This window comes from Diplotaxodon limnothrissa, linkage group LG3, assembly GCF_057381915.1.
Source record: "Diplotaxodon limnothrissa isolate DT_005_m linkage group LG3, D_limnothrissa_male_GT1.1, whole genome shotgun sequence".
NCBI classification, from domain to species: Eukaryota; Metazoa; Chordata; class Actinopteri; order Cichliformes; family Cichlidae; genus Diplotaxodon; species Diplotaxodon limnothrissa.
Genome location: NC_140598.1, coordinates 51167728 through 51181662, shown reverse-complemented (window position 1 = coordinate 51181662; position 13935 = coordinate 51167728). Strand labels below are relative to the sequence as shown.

The window sequence follows — 13935 nt, the reverse complement described above, 5'->3', positions numbered from 1 at the left end:
ATGACTGATTTCTACTCGAGGCTATAGGAGAAACTGCGAAATGGAGACGTTTACAATCCACGACATGCTGATAAACTCAACGGACCTCAACAGGATTTTGTGCAGTTTTGGGATCAAGAATATTTCCGAGTGCGAGAGCGAGCAAGACATCTTACCAGAACCCAAAGGTACAGCGACTTTATCCGCCAGCAAAATGCCGAGGGACATCTTGTGCAATTTTAGACCACTCCATTCAAAAGTCCGATGTTCCTTTTTTTTAAAAAATGTATTTATTTAGTTGCTCAAACCGCGTTTATTCTACTCGGGCTTGTACCGTAAGAGCGACTGCTTTGGGCATTTTTCGTGCGTCAGTGCGCATTACGCATATGGCTCAGGTCCTTCTCAAAGCTAATGTAGTCCGCTGTATGTGAGCAGTGACACATAATGCTGTCAATGCTCACTGAGTCCGCATATGTCAAATGAACTGAACTATCTTTGTGCACTTTGAGGACTTAAATAGAGACCAAAGACGCATCAGTGGCGACGTTGTTGAGGCTAAAACCCCCAAAATGAATACAAATCCTGAAGATATTCCATATGAGTGGCTATTTTATAAACATTATGGGGGGTTTTAGCATACGGGCTGTGCATTCATTTAAATAAATATAGAAACTGGTATCTGTGTGCGTGTAAACTCGTACTGTGCCCCACTTCCACAGACATCAACCAGACAGTGCGGATCGCCCTCTACAGCCTCATCTTCCTCCTCAGCGTGCTGGGGAACAGCCTCATCATCGCCGTCCTGGTCAGGAACCGGCGCATGAGGACCGTCACCAACCTGTTCCTACTGTCTCTGGCCGTCAGCGACCTGATGGTGTCCCTAGTCTGCATCCCCTTCACCCTTATCCCCAACCTCATGAGGGACTTCATCTTCGGCAACGGCACATGCAAGCTGGTGATGTATTTCATGGGTACGTGTCCTCCACGATTCTTCATATTAATCGACAGCCCAAGTTGTTTATTGTTATGATTGTTAAAACATGACTATTTTAGTTGATTTAATCAGTTAAAATATGTCCAAATGCGTCTGAATGAACTAAATAAAGTTTCACACCAGTGCACATCTGTCCTCCAGTTCAAGGCTTCCTAACATGCCACACAAACATGACCCAGTTCCCCAGCTCTGTGAGTTATTATCGTGTTTTGAATTGTGTTGGTAATGGAATCATACAGATGCTAATTAAAGTAATCTGAGGGCATGTCCAGAGCCCGGTTCATTTCCCTGTATTTTCAAATCCTCCCGGAGCTTTAATGAGAGTCAGCTAAAAACAGCGTGGCTCAGAGATGTTCAGACACGCTGAACACGAGAGTGGAGCTTTTTTTATGAGTTTGTCAGTATAAATATAAAAATAGATAAAATCAGGGTGTATTATAAGATGAATTCAGAAAAGGCGGAATTTGCGTTCATGCATGCACCACACCAGCAGGTTTCTGGGATATCATCGATAGTTAAAGCTGTGCAATAACGAGCAGTAATTTTGGTATCGGTCAGATATCAAGTAAATGCAATTAAATGCAAGGGCACGATACCAACACCGATACTGAAACTTTTACACTAGGAAGGCAGCTCAGATTACAAATTTTTGTAGACGTTTTAATGGCCATTAAAAAAACTTTCATTTCTACCTTCCACAATAATCAGTTAACACAACAAAACACTCATTTCAGCTTTTCATGGATTTTGAAACTGGATTTTTTTGAGACCTGAAATTGAAATCTACCCAACAGCTTCTATTGTTTAAATGTGCTATAGGCTATAAATAAAATACACATGACAGTCAACAAAAAAGGTTCAGACATTTTCCACAGTGCATGTTTGAGGTGTAATTTTATTCAACACAGCTCAGAGTAAAGATGCAAAGTATCGATCCGATAGCGGTGGTATCGATACTATCGATATTTGGATCGTTCCACACACATCTATTGCAAGTTCTTAAACCAATCATGGTGAGGTGCAAAAAATAATTGCAACTTTGCATAATCACATGGCTTCTTTTTTTTTCAATGAGGGGGAGAAAAATAAATAAATCGTTTCTAATTAAACGCATCCAACCGGCCAACACGAGTCTGAAAGGATCAGTGACATCAAATGTAACATTCATCCAGCCCCTCTGGACTGCACAGCCTCAATTTATACCACTGAGGCTGCACAGCTGAAGACCATGATGCATCTGCTTCCAGTAATTTAGCTCATCACCATCACCAGACATCAGGTCTCTGTTATGGAGACTTGAGGTCTCTGTTATGGAGGATGGATTTCCAAACCGGAAACAAGGGTCTAAAGATAGAGAGGGCTGCGCGTTGCACAGAGTACGAAGCCCCACAGGTAGATCTGTGGTTTGTGGTGCCGAATGGCATCAGTGAGTGTTTGGGGGTTTCCTGTTTCTTGTTTGTTTGTTTTACAGTCAAAAAGTTTTATCATTTCCATGCAGTTAGCAGCAGATGCCACAATCTATGGAAGATTTAAACATTTTTCAAAAGTCACAATCAAAATATTTTCAAGTACTTTCAACAAAAAGCAACATAAATCTTTTTTCTTTGGAGTTTTTTGCTTTTTAAGACTCGCTGCCTCAGTTTGTCCTTCTGTGTCACTTCCTTTCAGAGTTTCATTTATCTTTATTCGGGCATTTGAAAACTTCCATACTGACAGCTTCAAAGGAGATGAGTCAGTCCCATTAGACATGTGAATCGCATTTTCTCGCTGCGAGCTCTGTAATAAGGTGCATTCATTACCGATGTTGTATCTACTGCTAATATTTCATTTTCATTAAATTACACGTCCGCAAGGAAATGTGAGTTTCATTTTTCATTTAGCTCATTCCTCAAAATCACAAAGCTCTCCCGGGATTGTTGCATCATCTGTCTGTTTGTGTGTCCTCTCGGATTGCACAAAGCAGCTATTTCAAGTGCGTTTGTGCATCCTGTTGTTGTTTCTGAGCGTGCCACTGCTGCCGCGCTGACAGGCAGCGCAGGATGTGCTCTGTCGCAGCTCAGCAGTTAAATTTAATGTGGTGGAGCATTAACGTGTGCAGCGACATTACTGTAAAGTCAGTGACATGTTGTGAGGATGATTTGTGGGAGATGCAGCACACAGGGGGAGGAGAGAAAGATGACGATTAACACTTATTAATAGACGATTAGTGTTGCGGTGGCATCTTTCTAAAAAAATGCAAAGCAGGTCTGTGGATGAAGTGAGAATTGGTAGTCAAAGGATTACAGATGCCTAAACTTCAGTTCTTACTTCACACGTATTTGTTTCATTTCGACAGAACTGGGTTCAACCAGAGGAGTCGCCCCCTGCTGGCTAAAAAGAGAGCAGGTTTAAGACCCTTGGGAGCCACACTCCTCTGCTCTCTGTTTCACTATCTGGTCTTTCTCTGCTCACCTCTGTGTGTCCTGGCAAAGCAGACACAAGGCAGAAGAGACAAGCAAAGAGAAGAGAGACGTAAACATAATAAGACCAAAGTGTAAATTATCATACGAGTCATTTTGAGGCCATTTTTTAAATATACAATTTTCTAAATTTGCAGATTTAATAAATATAGATGAATGTGGGGTAAAGCTGTCCTTTTTTATTAAGTTTACTTTTTTTATGCTAAGCTAGGTTAATGGTCTTTTGGTTGTAATTTCGTTGTAAAGAGTGAATGCACTTGTTGTGGTTTTATATGTGGTGGTAAAGCCAAACAAGTTCCGATGACTATTCTGTAAAACACACAAACACAGAGTTGCTTTAATTCTTCACGGCACAGATTAATCAAGCTGCTGATATGACAGCGTCACGCAGCTGCTGCTGGTTTGTCTGATATTCCTTTTAAAACAAATGTAACACATTAGAAAAAAATGCAGTGTTCTACATTAGTCTGTAATGATGATGTAATGAATGAAGTTTCAGCCAATCAGAACTGTGTGGATTTTCTGACCTCTGCAGGTGTCTCTGTGAGCGTCTCCACCTTTAACCTGGTGGCCATCTCCCTGGAGCGCTACAGTGCCATATGCAACCCCCTCACCTCCAGGGTGTGGCAGACAAAATCCCACGCTGCCAAGGTCATCACTGCCACCTGGTTGGGGTCTTTTATACTGATGCTGCCCTACCCCATTTTTAGCACCCTCAAGCCCTTCACCCGCCTCAACAACAGCACTGGGCACATGTGCCGCCTGGTGTGGCCCAACGACATCATCCAGCAGTCCTGGTGAGCTGAAACTCCCCCCCCCCCCCAAAAAAAGTGCTAAACTGTCCTTCTGAGGCATCTTCACGCTTGGATGTACTCGGCCTGAGAGGTAGCAAAAAATATCCCTTTGCTAATTTCAGATGGGCACTTTATTGATTTTCTCAGCTTGGTGCTGCTGGCGAGAGACATCTTTTTGGGAAGATGTTTATGCGAGACACAGATTTGACTCTTCAAAGTAAAAGTTTTCATTTTTCAGTTGCTGCTAATGTTGTTAATCAGTCAAGACAAATGCTGCACGGGAAGATTTAAAATTTAAATGCTCAACAATTAAGCAATTAAATGTATAAAATAGTGTAGAAGTGACTGATGAGGGGGTTCTGGTATTCACTAAGTACAAACAGTAAGAGAAACCACACATTTGAGGTATGTGTGAAGCTCATGGATTCTCTCACCCCACCCGAAATATCTTTCTTTCCAGGTATGTGTCCCTATTGTTGCTGCTCTTCCTTATCCCCGGGATCGTAATGATGACAGCCTATGGACTCATCTCAATAGAGCTCTACCGGGGCATCAAGTTTGAGATGTCCAACAGGAAAGTTGGCAGAGGTATGGTACCTGAGCACAGAAAGTAACAAAAGTTTTTAAAATGTGGTTATTTTGAATGTTAACAGTTAAAAGCAAAGATCGATTAATATGAATTGTATCTTCTCTACTTTAACATTGGGGCACTCTAGCTAAAGTTTCTGAAAACATGGGCTATTTGGGGGGGACTGCTTCACTTGCTCACTGATGGAATTGGCGGCTTTGAACTTCTTTTTTATGCTAGCGATAAATCCGTTTATTATTATCTTCCCTTGCAGACAGACAGTCCAGCACTAGCAGCATTAAGCCAGGTGACAGCGATGGCTGTTACCTGCAGCCATCCAAAAAGAAGAGTTTGACGATGAACACCGGTAGCTCCATGATGGGCCGCGTGTGTGGCAGCGGCAGCTCCACGTCCAACCTGATGGCTAAGAAACGCGTTATCCGAATGCTGCTGGTCATTGTGTTTCTTTTCTTCCTGTGCTGGACCCCGGTCTTCGTGGTCAATGCATGGCAAGCTTTCGACCGGCGTTCGGCCTACCGTCTCACCGGCGCGCCGATCTCCTTCATCCACCTGCTCTCCTACACTTCGGCCTGCGTCAATCCCATCATTTACTGTTTCATGAACAAGCGCTTCCGCCAGGGTATGCTGGCTACCTTCTCCTGCTGCAGCTGTTTCAGGAGGGGTGGTGGAGGCAGTAGCGGCTTGACGAGGTCAGCTGGAAGCAGACTAACCCAAGGGGAAGCGGGCAGACCGCGAGAAGGGCCCAAGAGCCCTGAGCAGAATGGTCACACGTCGCCAAGTGGAAGCAGCACACGCTTCACCTACACAGGCATCCGTGCATCAGCCTGGAGTGAGCTGACTTAAGTCGGATTGATCCGTCTGTGCACCAAGTGTACTGGCCCAAGTGCAAGCATAAGATGGAGAGCTGTGGTTTGTTGTTTTTGCGAAAAGCTGTCACAGTGCTTTCGAGACTAAGCAAACATGTTGCTTTAGCGCCACTATTTTAATGTGACAAGTAGGCAGAGACTGTGGAGCAGATGTGGTGTGCCGTCCGTAAAGTCACAGCTGTGACTTTATCATAAATGTTTCCATAAAGCTTGCAGAGTGGCCAAGTGATGCCTGTTCATACTTGCTTTTAGGGCCCACAAGCTTGTCGGAAAAGTGCAAAGTTCTGATGAAGCAGAGAATCAGTTTTCATTTTACTTGCTTTTGTTTTATACACGCTAGAAACTGCTTCTGAACTGTACAGTAACCAAACAGTATTTACACATGCTTCATTTGATCCACGTGCATTACGTGGGCAGCTTTTCACATAACACGCAGTGCCAAAGAGAGGTCAATTTTTATCATTTTAAATGGGTTAATTGATGCACTGAAAGTTCAATAAAGTTTTACTTTTATTTTTTTAATAGCTGATCTAAAGATTTGATGACGTTAATCCCAATAAATTACAATGGTGAAAAATGACCTTTTAAGCCAACATGACCTTTAAGCATAAATAAATAAATAAAAACCCAACTATCTTTTATAAAATGACAAATGAGAAACTAAACAAATGCGCTTTAGCTTTCATTTATAAATGACAACCACTGATTTCCAGTTATTTTGTAATGTATCCAAATGTGCTTTCTAAAGCTTTTAATATGTGTTATTCTTTGTATTATTAGAATCATTAAAGTTGTTGCGTAACAGCAAGTTTTTAAACATAAGTAAAGGCCGACTTAAAGAAAACATTTAACCTGGATATCAAGTGGCTAGCTTAGCAATTAGCAATGTTATTAATGGAAAGAAAAGTAAAGTAAAGCTATTAATGGCGGGAAACCTAGAAAACACTATTGGTGGGAAATGTAAAACAGAGCTATTAATGGCAAGAAAAACTGAAATAAAGCTCTTAATGGTGGGAAGAGCATTAAAAAGGCTATTTAGGGCGGGAAAGTGGAATAAAGCTTTGAAGGAAAAGGCGGGAAAATGCTTTTAATGGCAGATAAAAGATACTCTATAAATACTCGTGAAGAATCCTACTATTACTGGCTCTAAAGGTCACTAATATTTTGCTGCTTTTATATGTAATTCACATGTACAAATACAAATGCAATATTTGTTTTGCAATTATGCTATTTGTGTTAAGCTATTTCAATGCAAACTAGTGCGATGATTTCTGCATAGCTAGCCTGTTACGGGAAATGACATAAAAATTTAACATGCAATTCCAGATTTTATATATACATAAAAAAAAGTTCAAGCTACAAGTATAGTTTGAAGATTAGAGGGTTGTATAACGAGTTAGCAAGATGCTTTTTGTTTTTTTGTTTAGTCTGACTATATTTCCATGACAACTTATAACCTTGTCTGGGACAGGTTATGTTCAGAGCTTTAATTTAAAACTGGCTGGGAGCGTCATGGTTTTTTTTTTACAGTCCATTAGTGTGACAGATTCTCTGCTGAAGGAATGTATTTTATTTATGTAACCTTTAAAGCTTATTGTCACTAAAGTCCAACTGTACTGTTACAGCTGCACAAATTGTACCTTCCCACTGGAATTTACAAGTATTCATATTCAAATGATGTAAAAAATGTATAATTTTTTACTTGTTCCTAATTTGCTACCAAAATTCCCTCTATTAGTGAGACTTTAGCAATTACACCACAGATTGAAATTCAAACTTATCTAATCAGTTTTACAAAGCCAAGAATACCTAATCAATCAATAAAATTAAATTTACTTTGAGCTGGTGATTACCATGTCGGCTTTATTAGGCAGAATCTGAGCCAAAGACACTGAGTAACCTTTAATGTTTAAGTGTTGCCAGTTTAAAATTTCTGAGCGCTAAATGAGCTAACGCAAAGATGCTTAGCTCATTTAGCTTGATGTTTAGCTCGATGCTTGTGACAAGCACCTCTAGAAGACATTGAGAAAAAACAAACCCCTTATTTGCATTTGGTTATAAGATGCATTTCAATGAATCAAACAAGTGGATAGCGGAGACACGTTGCTGTTAACACCTATTATGCATCTTCGAGGTGTTCAGCTAACCACTTCAGTTCATTTTCTTACTAGCTCCACAAGTCCCACTAGAGCAGGGGTGGACAATTCATTTTCCCAAGGGGCCACATAACAAACTGGGCCCTCCACAACAGTCCCAGTTTGTTATGTAGCCCCTTGGGAAAATGAATTGCCCATCCTTGCTCAAGAAGGTCAAAGCACTAGACAAGCGCCAGTCTGGATGAAACTGAAATGTTTTTCAATGAACAATATGCTTGTATGGGGTTTTCCGGCAATTGATATCAGCCAGGACAAGGTCAGTTGCTACCACCACATCCTGCATCAATGACGTCCTCGCTGGGCACAGACCAGGAAACATTAACTATTACACCACAAAAAGCACGTTGCCTAATGTGTCCCGGACCACCAAGGCAATGGGTCTGAGTGATCACATCTCTGTGGTTGTTTACGCGTGTATATAACGCTGTCCGCTTGTGACCCGATTGCCCAAGATGCATTTCAAACCAAGTGTAAACAGGCTCGAAATGAGCTATAATATCGATATTTAGGAATTTTAAGCACCTAGCTGTGTAAACTTGTGCTTGAAAACAACATTTTATGTGTCGTCTGATCCCCACGCTGCAGATCAGCCATAACTCAATCGCTCGCTGCACAAACTGCTCTGCTGCTGTCCTTGACCCACCTTGTGGGCACGCAGGGGCCTTATCTTTTTCTGGGACTCAAAACACCTGCAACTCCTCTTCAAAGGGCCAATTCCTGGTATTATCCATCCAATTTCCAGTTAAATGTTAAATATAGCAGCACTGCTGTAGCAACTTTTTCACTGTAAATATAGCCCTAATGTTCCACTGTAAATTATTACTTTAAAGTGCAATGGCTGCGTGTTTCGTTCAATATCGAGGTAATGGGTTCAGACCTGAATGTACAAAAGTGAGTCAAGTGATTTTTATTGCTTTGTAATATACACCTGAGTTTGGCTTTGGTGGAAGATGTTGTGATCTCCTGCAAATCTGTGATCCATCGACCATATAAAGTCAGTGCGTGCGCACACTTCAGCAGAGCGATTCAGAGCTTTTAACAGCTTTAAAGACAGAGGACTTAAAGGAAAGACGATCCACTGGGAGTTCGTCAGATAAGAGCTCCATTTGGGCTTGGTAAATGCCCAAACCTCCCCACCTGCAGTCACCTTGCAGCCACCAGATGTTGAAGCGTCATTGGATGCTGTTGTTTACACACCAAATAAATAAATGTCAATAATGGGTTATTTCTTCTCTTCAGCTACAATCATGATTCAAGCTAAAAATAATCAAAGAATCATCATAAAAACACACAAAGTGAGATTTTACATCACTTTTTTTTTTATTTCTCATTTTTATGCCAATATTGCAAGTTTTTTTCTCATTTTTTTTCTTCTTTTAATGACATACAGATTTGAGCAATGATCTGGAGCTGCAATATGTACAAAAAACAAACTAACGTTATGTTATAAAAAACAAAAAAAAAGAACCGTCCCCTTTGTTTTTGACGTTATTGCTAAATGTTACAAACGGCACAGGTTTCTACCATCAGCAACCCTTTGAGCACTGAGTATACTACCACAATGACACCTCTGCTTACCATTTTTACTAGAATAATACACAGATACAGTGAGAGAAGTGGAAGATAGTGGAGGGGTGTGAGGAAGAAGAGGAGGAGGAAATGATAAATAAAAGGTGATCTGCAAGCTAAGCGCAACAGGCTGCGTGTTAAAAAGGTGGGAAAAGAAGAAAATAAAGGCGAGGAAAATGTGAGTGAGGATGAAACGTGTGAGAGAAATAGAAAAGTTAGCGCTCTGTAGTGCAAACAGCCGAATAAGTCTTGAGGAGAAGTAAGGCTGAGTGCGACAGAGAAAGGGCTCCACACTCCTTTTTTTTTTTTTAACTTTTTTTTTTTTTAAACACACAAACAAAAGTCTGTTTAAAGCTGCCTCTCACTCTGCCCTGTTTTTGTTTAGCAGTGCATGAAAACTACATTATAAAAGACATTTGGCATATTAGAGGATACATACATTGTTCAGAGCTCATTATTTAAAAAAAACAAAAAAACAAAAAACAGCTGCTTTTGGAGGTGTAAAAAAAAAAAAAAAAAAAAAAAGACCAGACACATGCACACAATGTGAAAAAGATCTGCAAAACAGACAATGAGATGGTGGTTTGTTGCTTTTTTTCCTCGTGAAAAAGCTTTATCGAAAGTTTTTTTTCTTTAAAGAAGGCATGTAACATTTTTCTTTTTTTAAAAATCACCCCTCTAATCTGGTTACGCGTATCCTCCCTTTGTCCCTTAAAACTCCAGATGTTTTAAGAGAGAGAAAAAAAAACAAAACAAAACTGTAAACCAGCTCGGATTGTCAAGGCGACACATTTTCAGAGAAAAGCGTGCATCACCCCCTTATTTGTGTGTGTTAGTTTACAACAAAAGTGGCGAAGCTGCTCTGTAGCCAAAGGGGAGGAAGGAGGAGGATGGGTGGTCAGCCTAAAGCGGCGGAGGCGATGCAGACGCTGAATTTAGAGCTCGAAGACAAAGAAGTTAAAAATCTACAGTTCAGATTTCGTGACCTCCATCCTGCAGAATAAAGGGCTTTGGGGCGGGGAGGGCTGGACCTGCAGCTCGACACGCTGCAGAAGAAGAAGCGCCAAATGTTGGGTTTTTGATGCTACGCGGCGGCAGCTGCAGCACCTTCTACGACTTCCTCCACGTTTCCAGGACAAACAGGAAGCGGCCAGACTCAGGCAGCACGGCCAATAATGCACTTTTCTAGGTTTTTTTTCCGTTTTTAATTCTTTTTTTGTGTGTGGACATAAGACAAGGGGAAACTTTGTACCAATAATTTAAAAAATATCAATATTACAATATAAAACATTTAACATTAACGACACACAGGTGGGCAAGAACGGCAAAATGGGGGGAGAAGGGGGAGGGGCATAATTTAAACTTTTCTCTTATTAATATTTTTATTTTTTTATTTTATTTTATTTTTTACATGGAAGCGTGGGGGGGGGGGGGGGGGGGGGGGCAAATGAGTCTGTGTGTTCCTGTTTCGAGGGCGCGAATAAGAAAAACTGAAATACTTCATTAAGCACACATTCAAGTCACAGTATTGTTCTTTGTATACAGTTGTACTGTAATACTGCGATCACAAGTATTGCCTTTGAATGTTTTATCCACATTTATCAGACGTTTAGATCCCGGTGGAAGACATTTAAAAAAAAAAAAAAAACACCAATAAAAGTTGTTTTTTCCTTTTTCTCGGAGAGGACGCGGAGCGAGTCTGACTCAATACACCGATTACAGCGACTGTATATGAAACACGCACGCACACATACACATATATATTTGCTGGCTGGTGAACTAGTGCTCAGGCGGACAAAACCCGAAACGAAAACAAAAACTGATGAGATGACCTGTACAATATTGCTGTTATGTTTTGGAAATGCACATTTTCAGTAATACACTTTTAGAAGGCCTTTATAACTCCTACAGGTCTCGCCATCGAACATGAATGAGTGCAACTACTCGGACAGTGAGTTCACAATGTACACACGCTTGCTCGGCCAACATATTAAACCACAGGACTTTTTTTCTTTAAAGAAAAATAACATTGAGAAAAACCAAAGAAGAAGAAGGCTGAAAAAGAGCTTACAGTGCTCGTGAGACGTTGTACCAAAAAGTGAGAAGGTGCCGGGCACCAGTGTGAGAGTTTAAAAAAAAAAAAGTGGGTTATTGTACTTGCACACTGGGAATGAAGGCTCCCTTCAGAAGGCTGCTCTGCACGGGGAAGGTGGTTGGAGAGCCGCGGCGATGAGCTCCAAACAGCAGAGAAGCGAGGCGTCGGCTTGCTTTTGTGCTATGCACAGGTTCTCCCAAGGTGAGTAAACAGCATATAAGAAAACTGAAGTGTTTTTCCTTCTTCTATTTGAAGTTTTCAGTAAGGCCACATCAAATTGAAAGTGTCTTTTCCCCCCCTCTGTTGTTTTTTGTGTTTTTGGAGATAAATGCCACCAGAACTACAGCACGGACTGGAAGACACCTTTGCTAGGTGCAAGTTTCGAGACACTACATTATTGGATACGTTAGCAGTGACAGATAAAGGATATTATCAGATATGTGACTGGCTTACCTGTATACACAGTAAGAATATACAGTACTAAGGCTATCCTTTGAAGTCGAAGACTACGCTCGGTACATTAGTTTGAAAGCGGCAGACGGATTTGCTCTCGCAGAAGACCGCTTTCGTGTTCTGCAGATGTTGCTATGGCTCCGTGTGACATGTACTGATGTGTATACTTTCCAGGAGACACAGCGCACACAGAGTATTGCAGGCAAGGCAGAGGCGTTGCTTAAAGCTTTTCTTTTTTTTTTTTTTTTTTCTTAAAGACTTCATTAAAAACCAATGATAAAAATAGGCCCTCTGAGGTTTGTCCCCTTTCAAAAGCAAAAAAACAGAACAAAACAAACAAAAAGATCTTTGCTTATGTAAAATCTTAAAAAAAAATTAAAAAAATAAAAACCCAACCCAAGACTTCAGACTTTTCCCCAAAAAGAAGAAGCAAGTATATCAAAATGAAACCCAAAAAAAGGCGTTTGAAGTAAGGTCACAATAACATACAGGTTGGGATTTTGGACCTCGAAGGGGAGAAAAAATAAAAAATAAAAATAAAAACAAAGCCCAAGCTCAGAGGAAGAATAGAAACTATTTGGTAACAAAAGTGTACTATATGTTTAATACAAAAAAAGGTATGGAGAAAAATGTACCTTTACTAAAGCTTATACAAGATCCTTGGTCCATAAAAACTATGTTATCGTCACGTTTTATGTGTGTCCCTCTGCATCCTTGCACTCCCTCCAACAACAACACATCCAAACCACCCCCGCCCCCACCCCTGGTAAGGGTTTCAGACGTGAATGTGAGAAACAAAAAGGAATAATTACAAAAAAATTAAAACGGAGCGGGGAGGATAAAGGGGAGGTGGGATGCACACGGTGGATGTACTGTTGTTGTGGTTTCCGTCCTCACAGCTGTAGAAAGGTGCTGGTGCTCTGAGCCTGCAGGAATTCACTCATTCCCAACACCAGAACTGGACAGGCAGGTCCCTAAAGTAACCACAGGAGAAGAGAGTGGGGGGGCTGGGGTGGGGAGGCGTGTCAAGGAGCACTTTATATACGTTTATTCCCATCAGCTGACAACGTTGTGATGTCACTCCTTCAGATTTCCCTCTGCGTAGGGCTCCTCTGTCCCACCGATTCTTTTGTTTTGTTTTCCTTTGCAGCTTCTTTGTATCCAAAATGAACGCAGCACTTTTAGAGTCAGTTTTGTTTATTTCCTATAGTCTTCATATACCTCAGGGTATATTTGCTCTCAAGGCATGTATGAGTGCCCCCCCCCCATGTGTGCGTTAGGAGACCACGGCTGCGGCGGTGGAGGAAGAAGACGTGACTCCTGCGTTGGAAGTGCTGTTGGAGCCGTAGACGCTGGAGCCGGCCTCCTGGCTGCTGTTGCTGAGCAGGCCCGAGTTGCTGGCCCGCAGGATGGCGCCGGCGGCGCTGCAGTGTGGCCTCGGTCCCGGCTCTGGCGTGTAGGTGAAGGTCAGTGTGGTGGAGTAGATGATGCCGTCGTTCCTCACCAAAGTGACGGGCACCTGGACGGGCTGCCGCACCCAGCGCCAGCCCTCGCGGAAGGCGGAGATGTCGGGCACCACGCACAGCATGCTCTCGGCACACCTGCAGGGAGACACGATGATGGAGTCACACTGCAGGAAAGACTCCGTCTGGAGTTAGGGTGGAGCTTCTATTCGTTTTTACTTTGACTTTATAAGGATTAGACCAAATCAGTGAGTCACAAGGAGCTCACGCTTCAGTAAATCAGCTCTCTGTGGATTTTGGAAAATTGGGTTTTTACATATAAGAAACATAACACTGAAAATCAACTCGTAAAACCATTTTGGGATTCCTGGTTAATTCAGCAAACATGACCGAACCATAACAAACCCATTACTGCCATAAAGCAGTGCTGTTTACAGATTCTCCAGCTCACACATGGCATAATGTACAGTGAGTAATATATCAGCTGACAAATTCCCTGCTGCCCAACGTTATCGCCT

The 13935-nt window shown here is 41.6% G+C and overlaps 2 protein-coding genes across 2 annotated transcripts in view; one reads left to right on the top strand and one right to left on the bottom strand.

Moving 5' to 3' along the window:
• On the top strand, positions 1–5658 carry cckar (cholecystokinin A receptor). The gene is made up of 5 exons (XM_085350867.1): positions 1–167; positions 699–950; positions 3968–4229; positions 4687–4814; positions 5069–5658. Exons 1-5 carry the CDS (start codon positions 41–43, stop codon positions 5656–5658), a joined length of 1359 nt encoding a protein of 452 aa, XP_085206993.1. The 5' UTR covers positions 1–40.
• A 5284-nt stretch (positions 5659–10942) lies between these two features.
• rbpjb (recombination signal binding protein for immunoglobulin kappa J region b) overlaps positions 10943–13935 on the bottom strand; it is a 52668-nt gene continuing 49675 nt past the window's right edge. Inside the window, exon 11 of the mRNA XM_085349543.1 lies at positions 10943–13555. Coding sequence (XP_085205669.1) covers positions 13231–13555 — 325 coding nt within the window. The 3' untranslated portion in view covers positions 10943–13230. The remainder of the gene's footprint in view (positions 13556–13935) is intronic.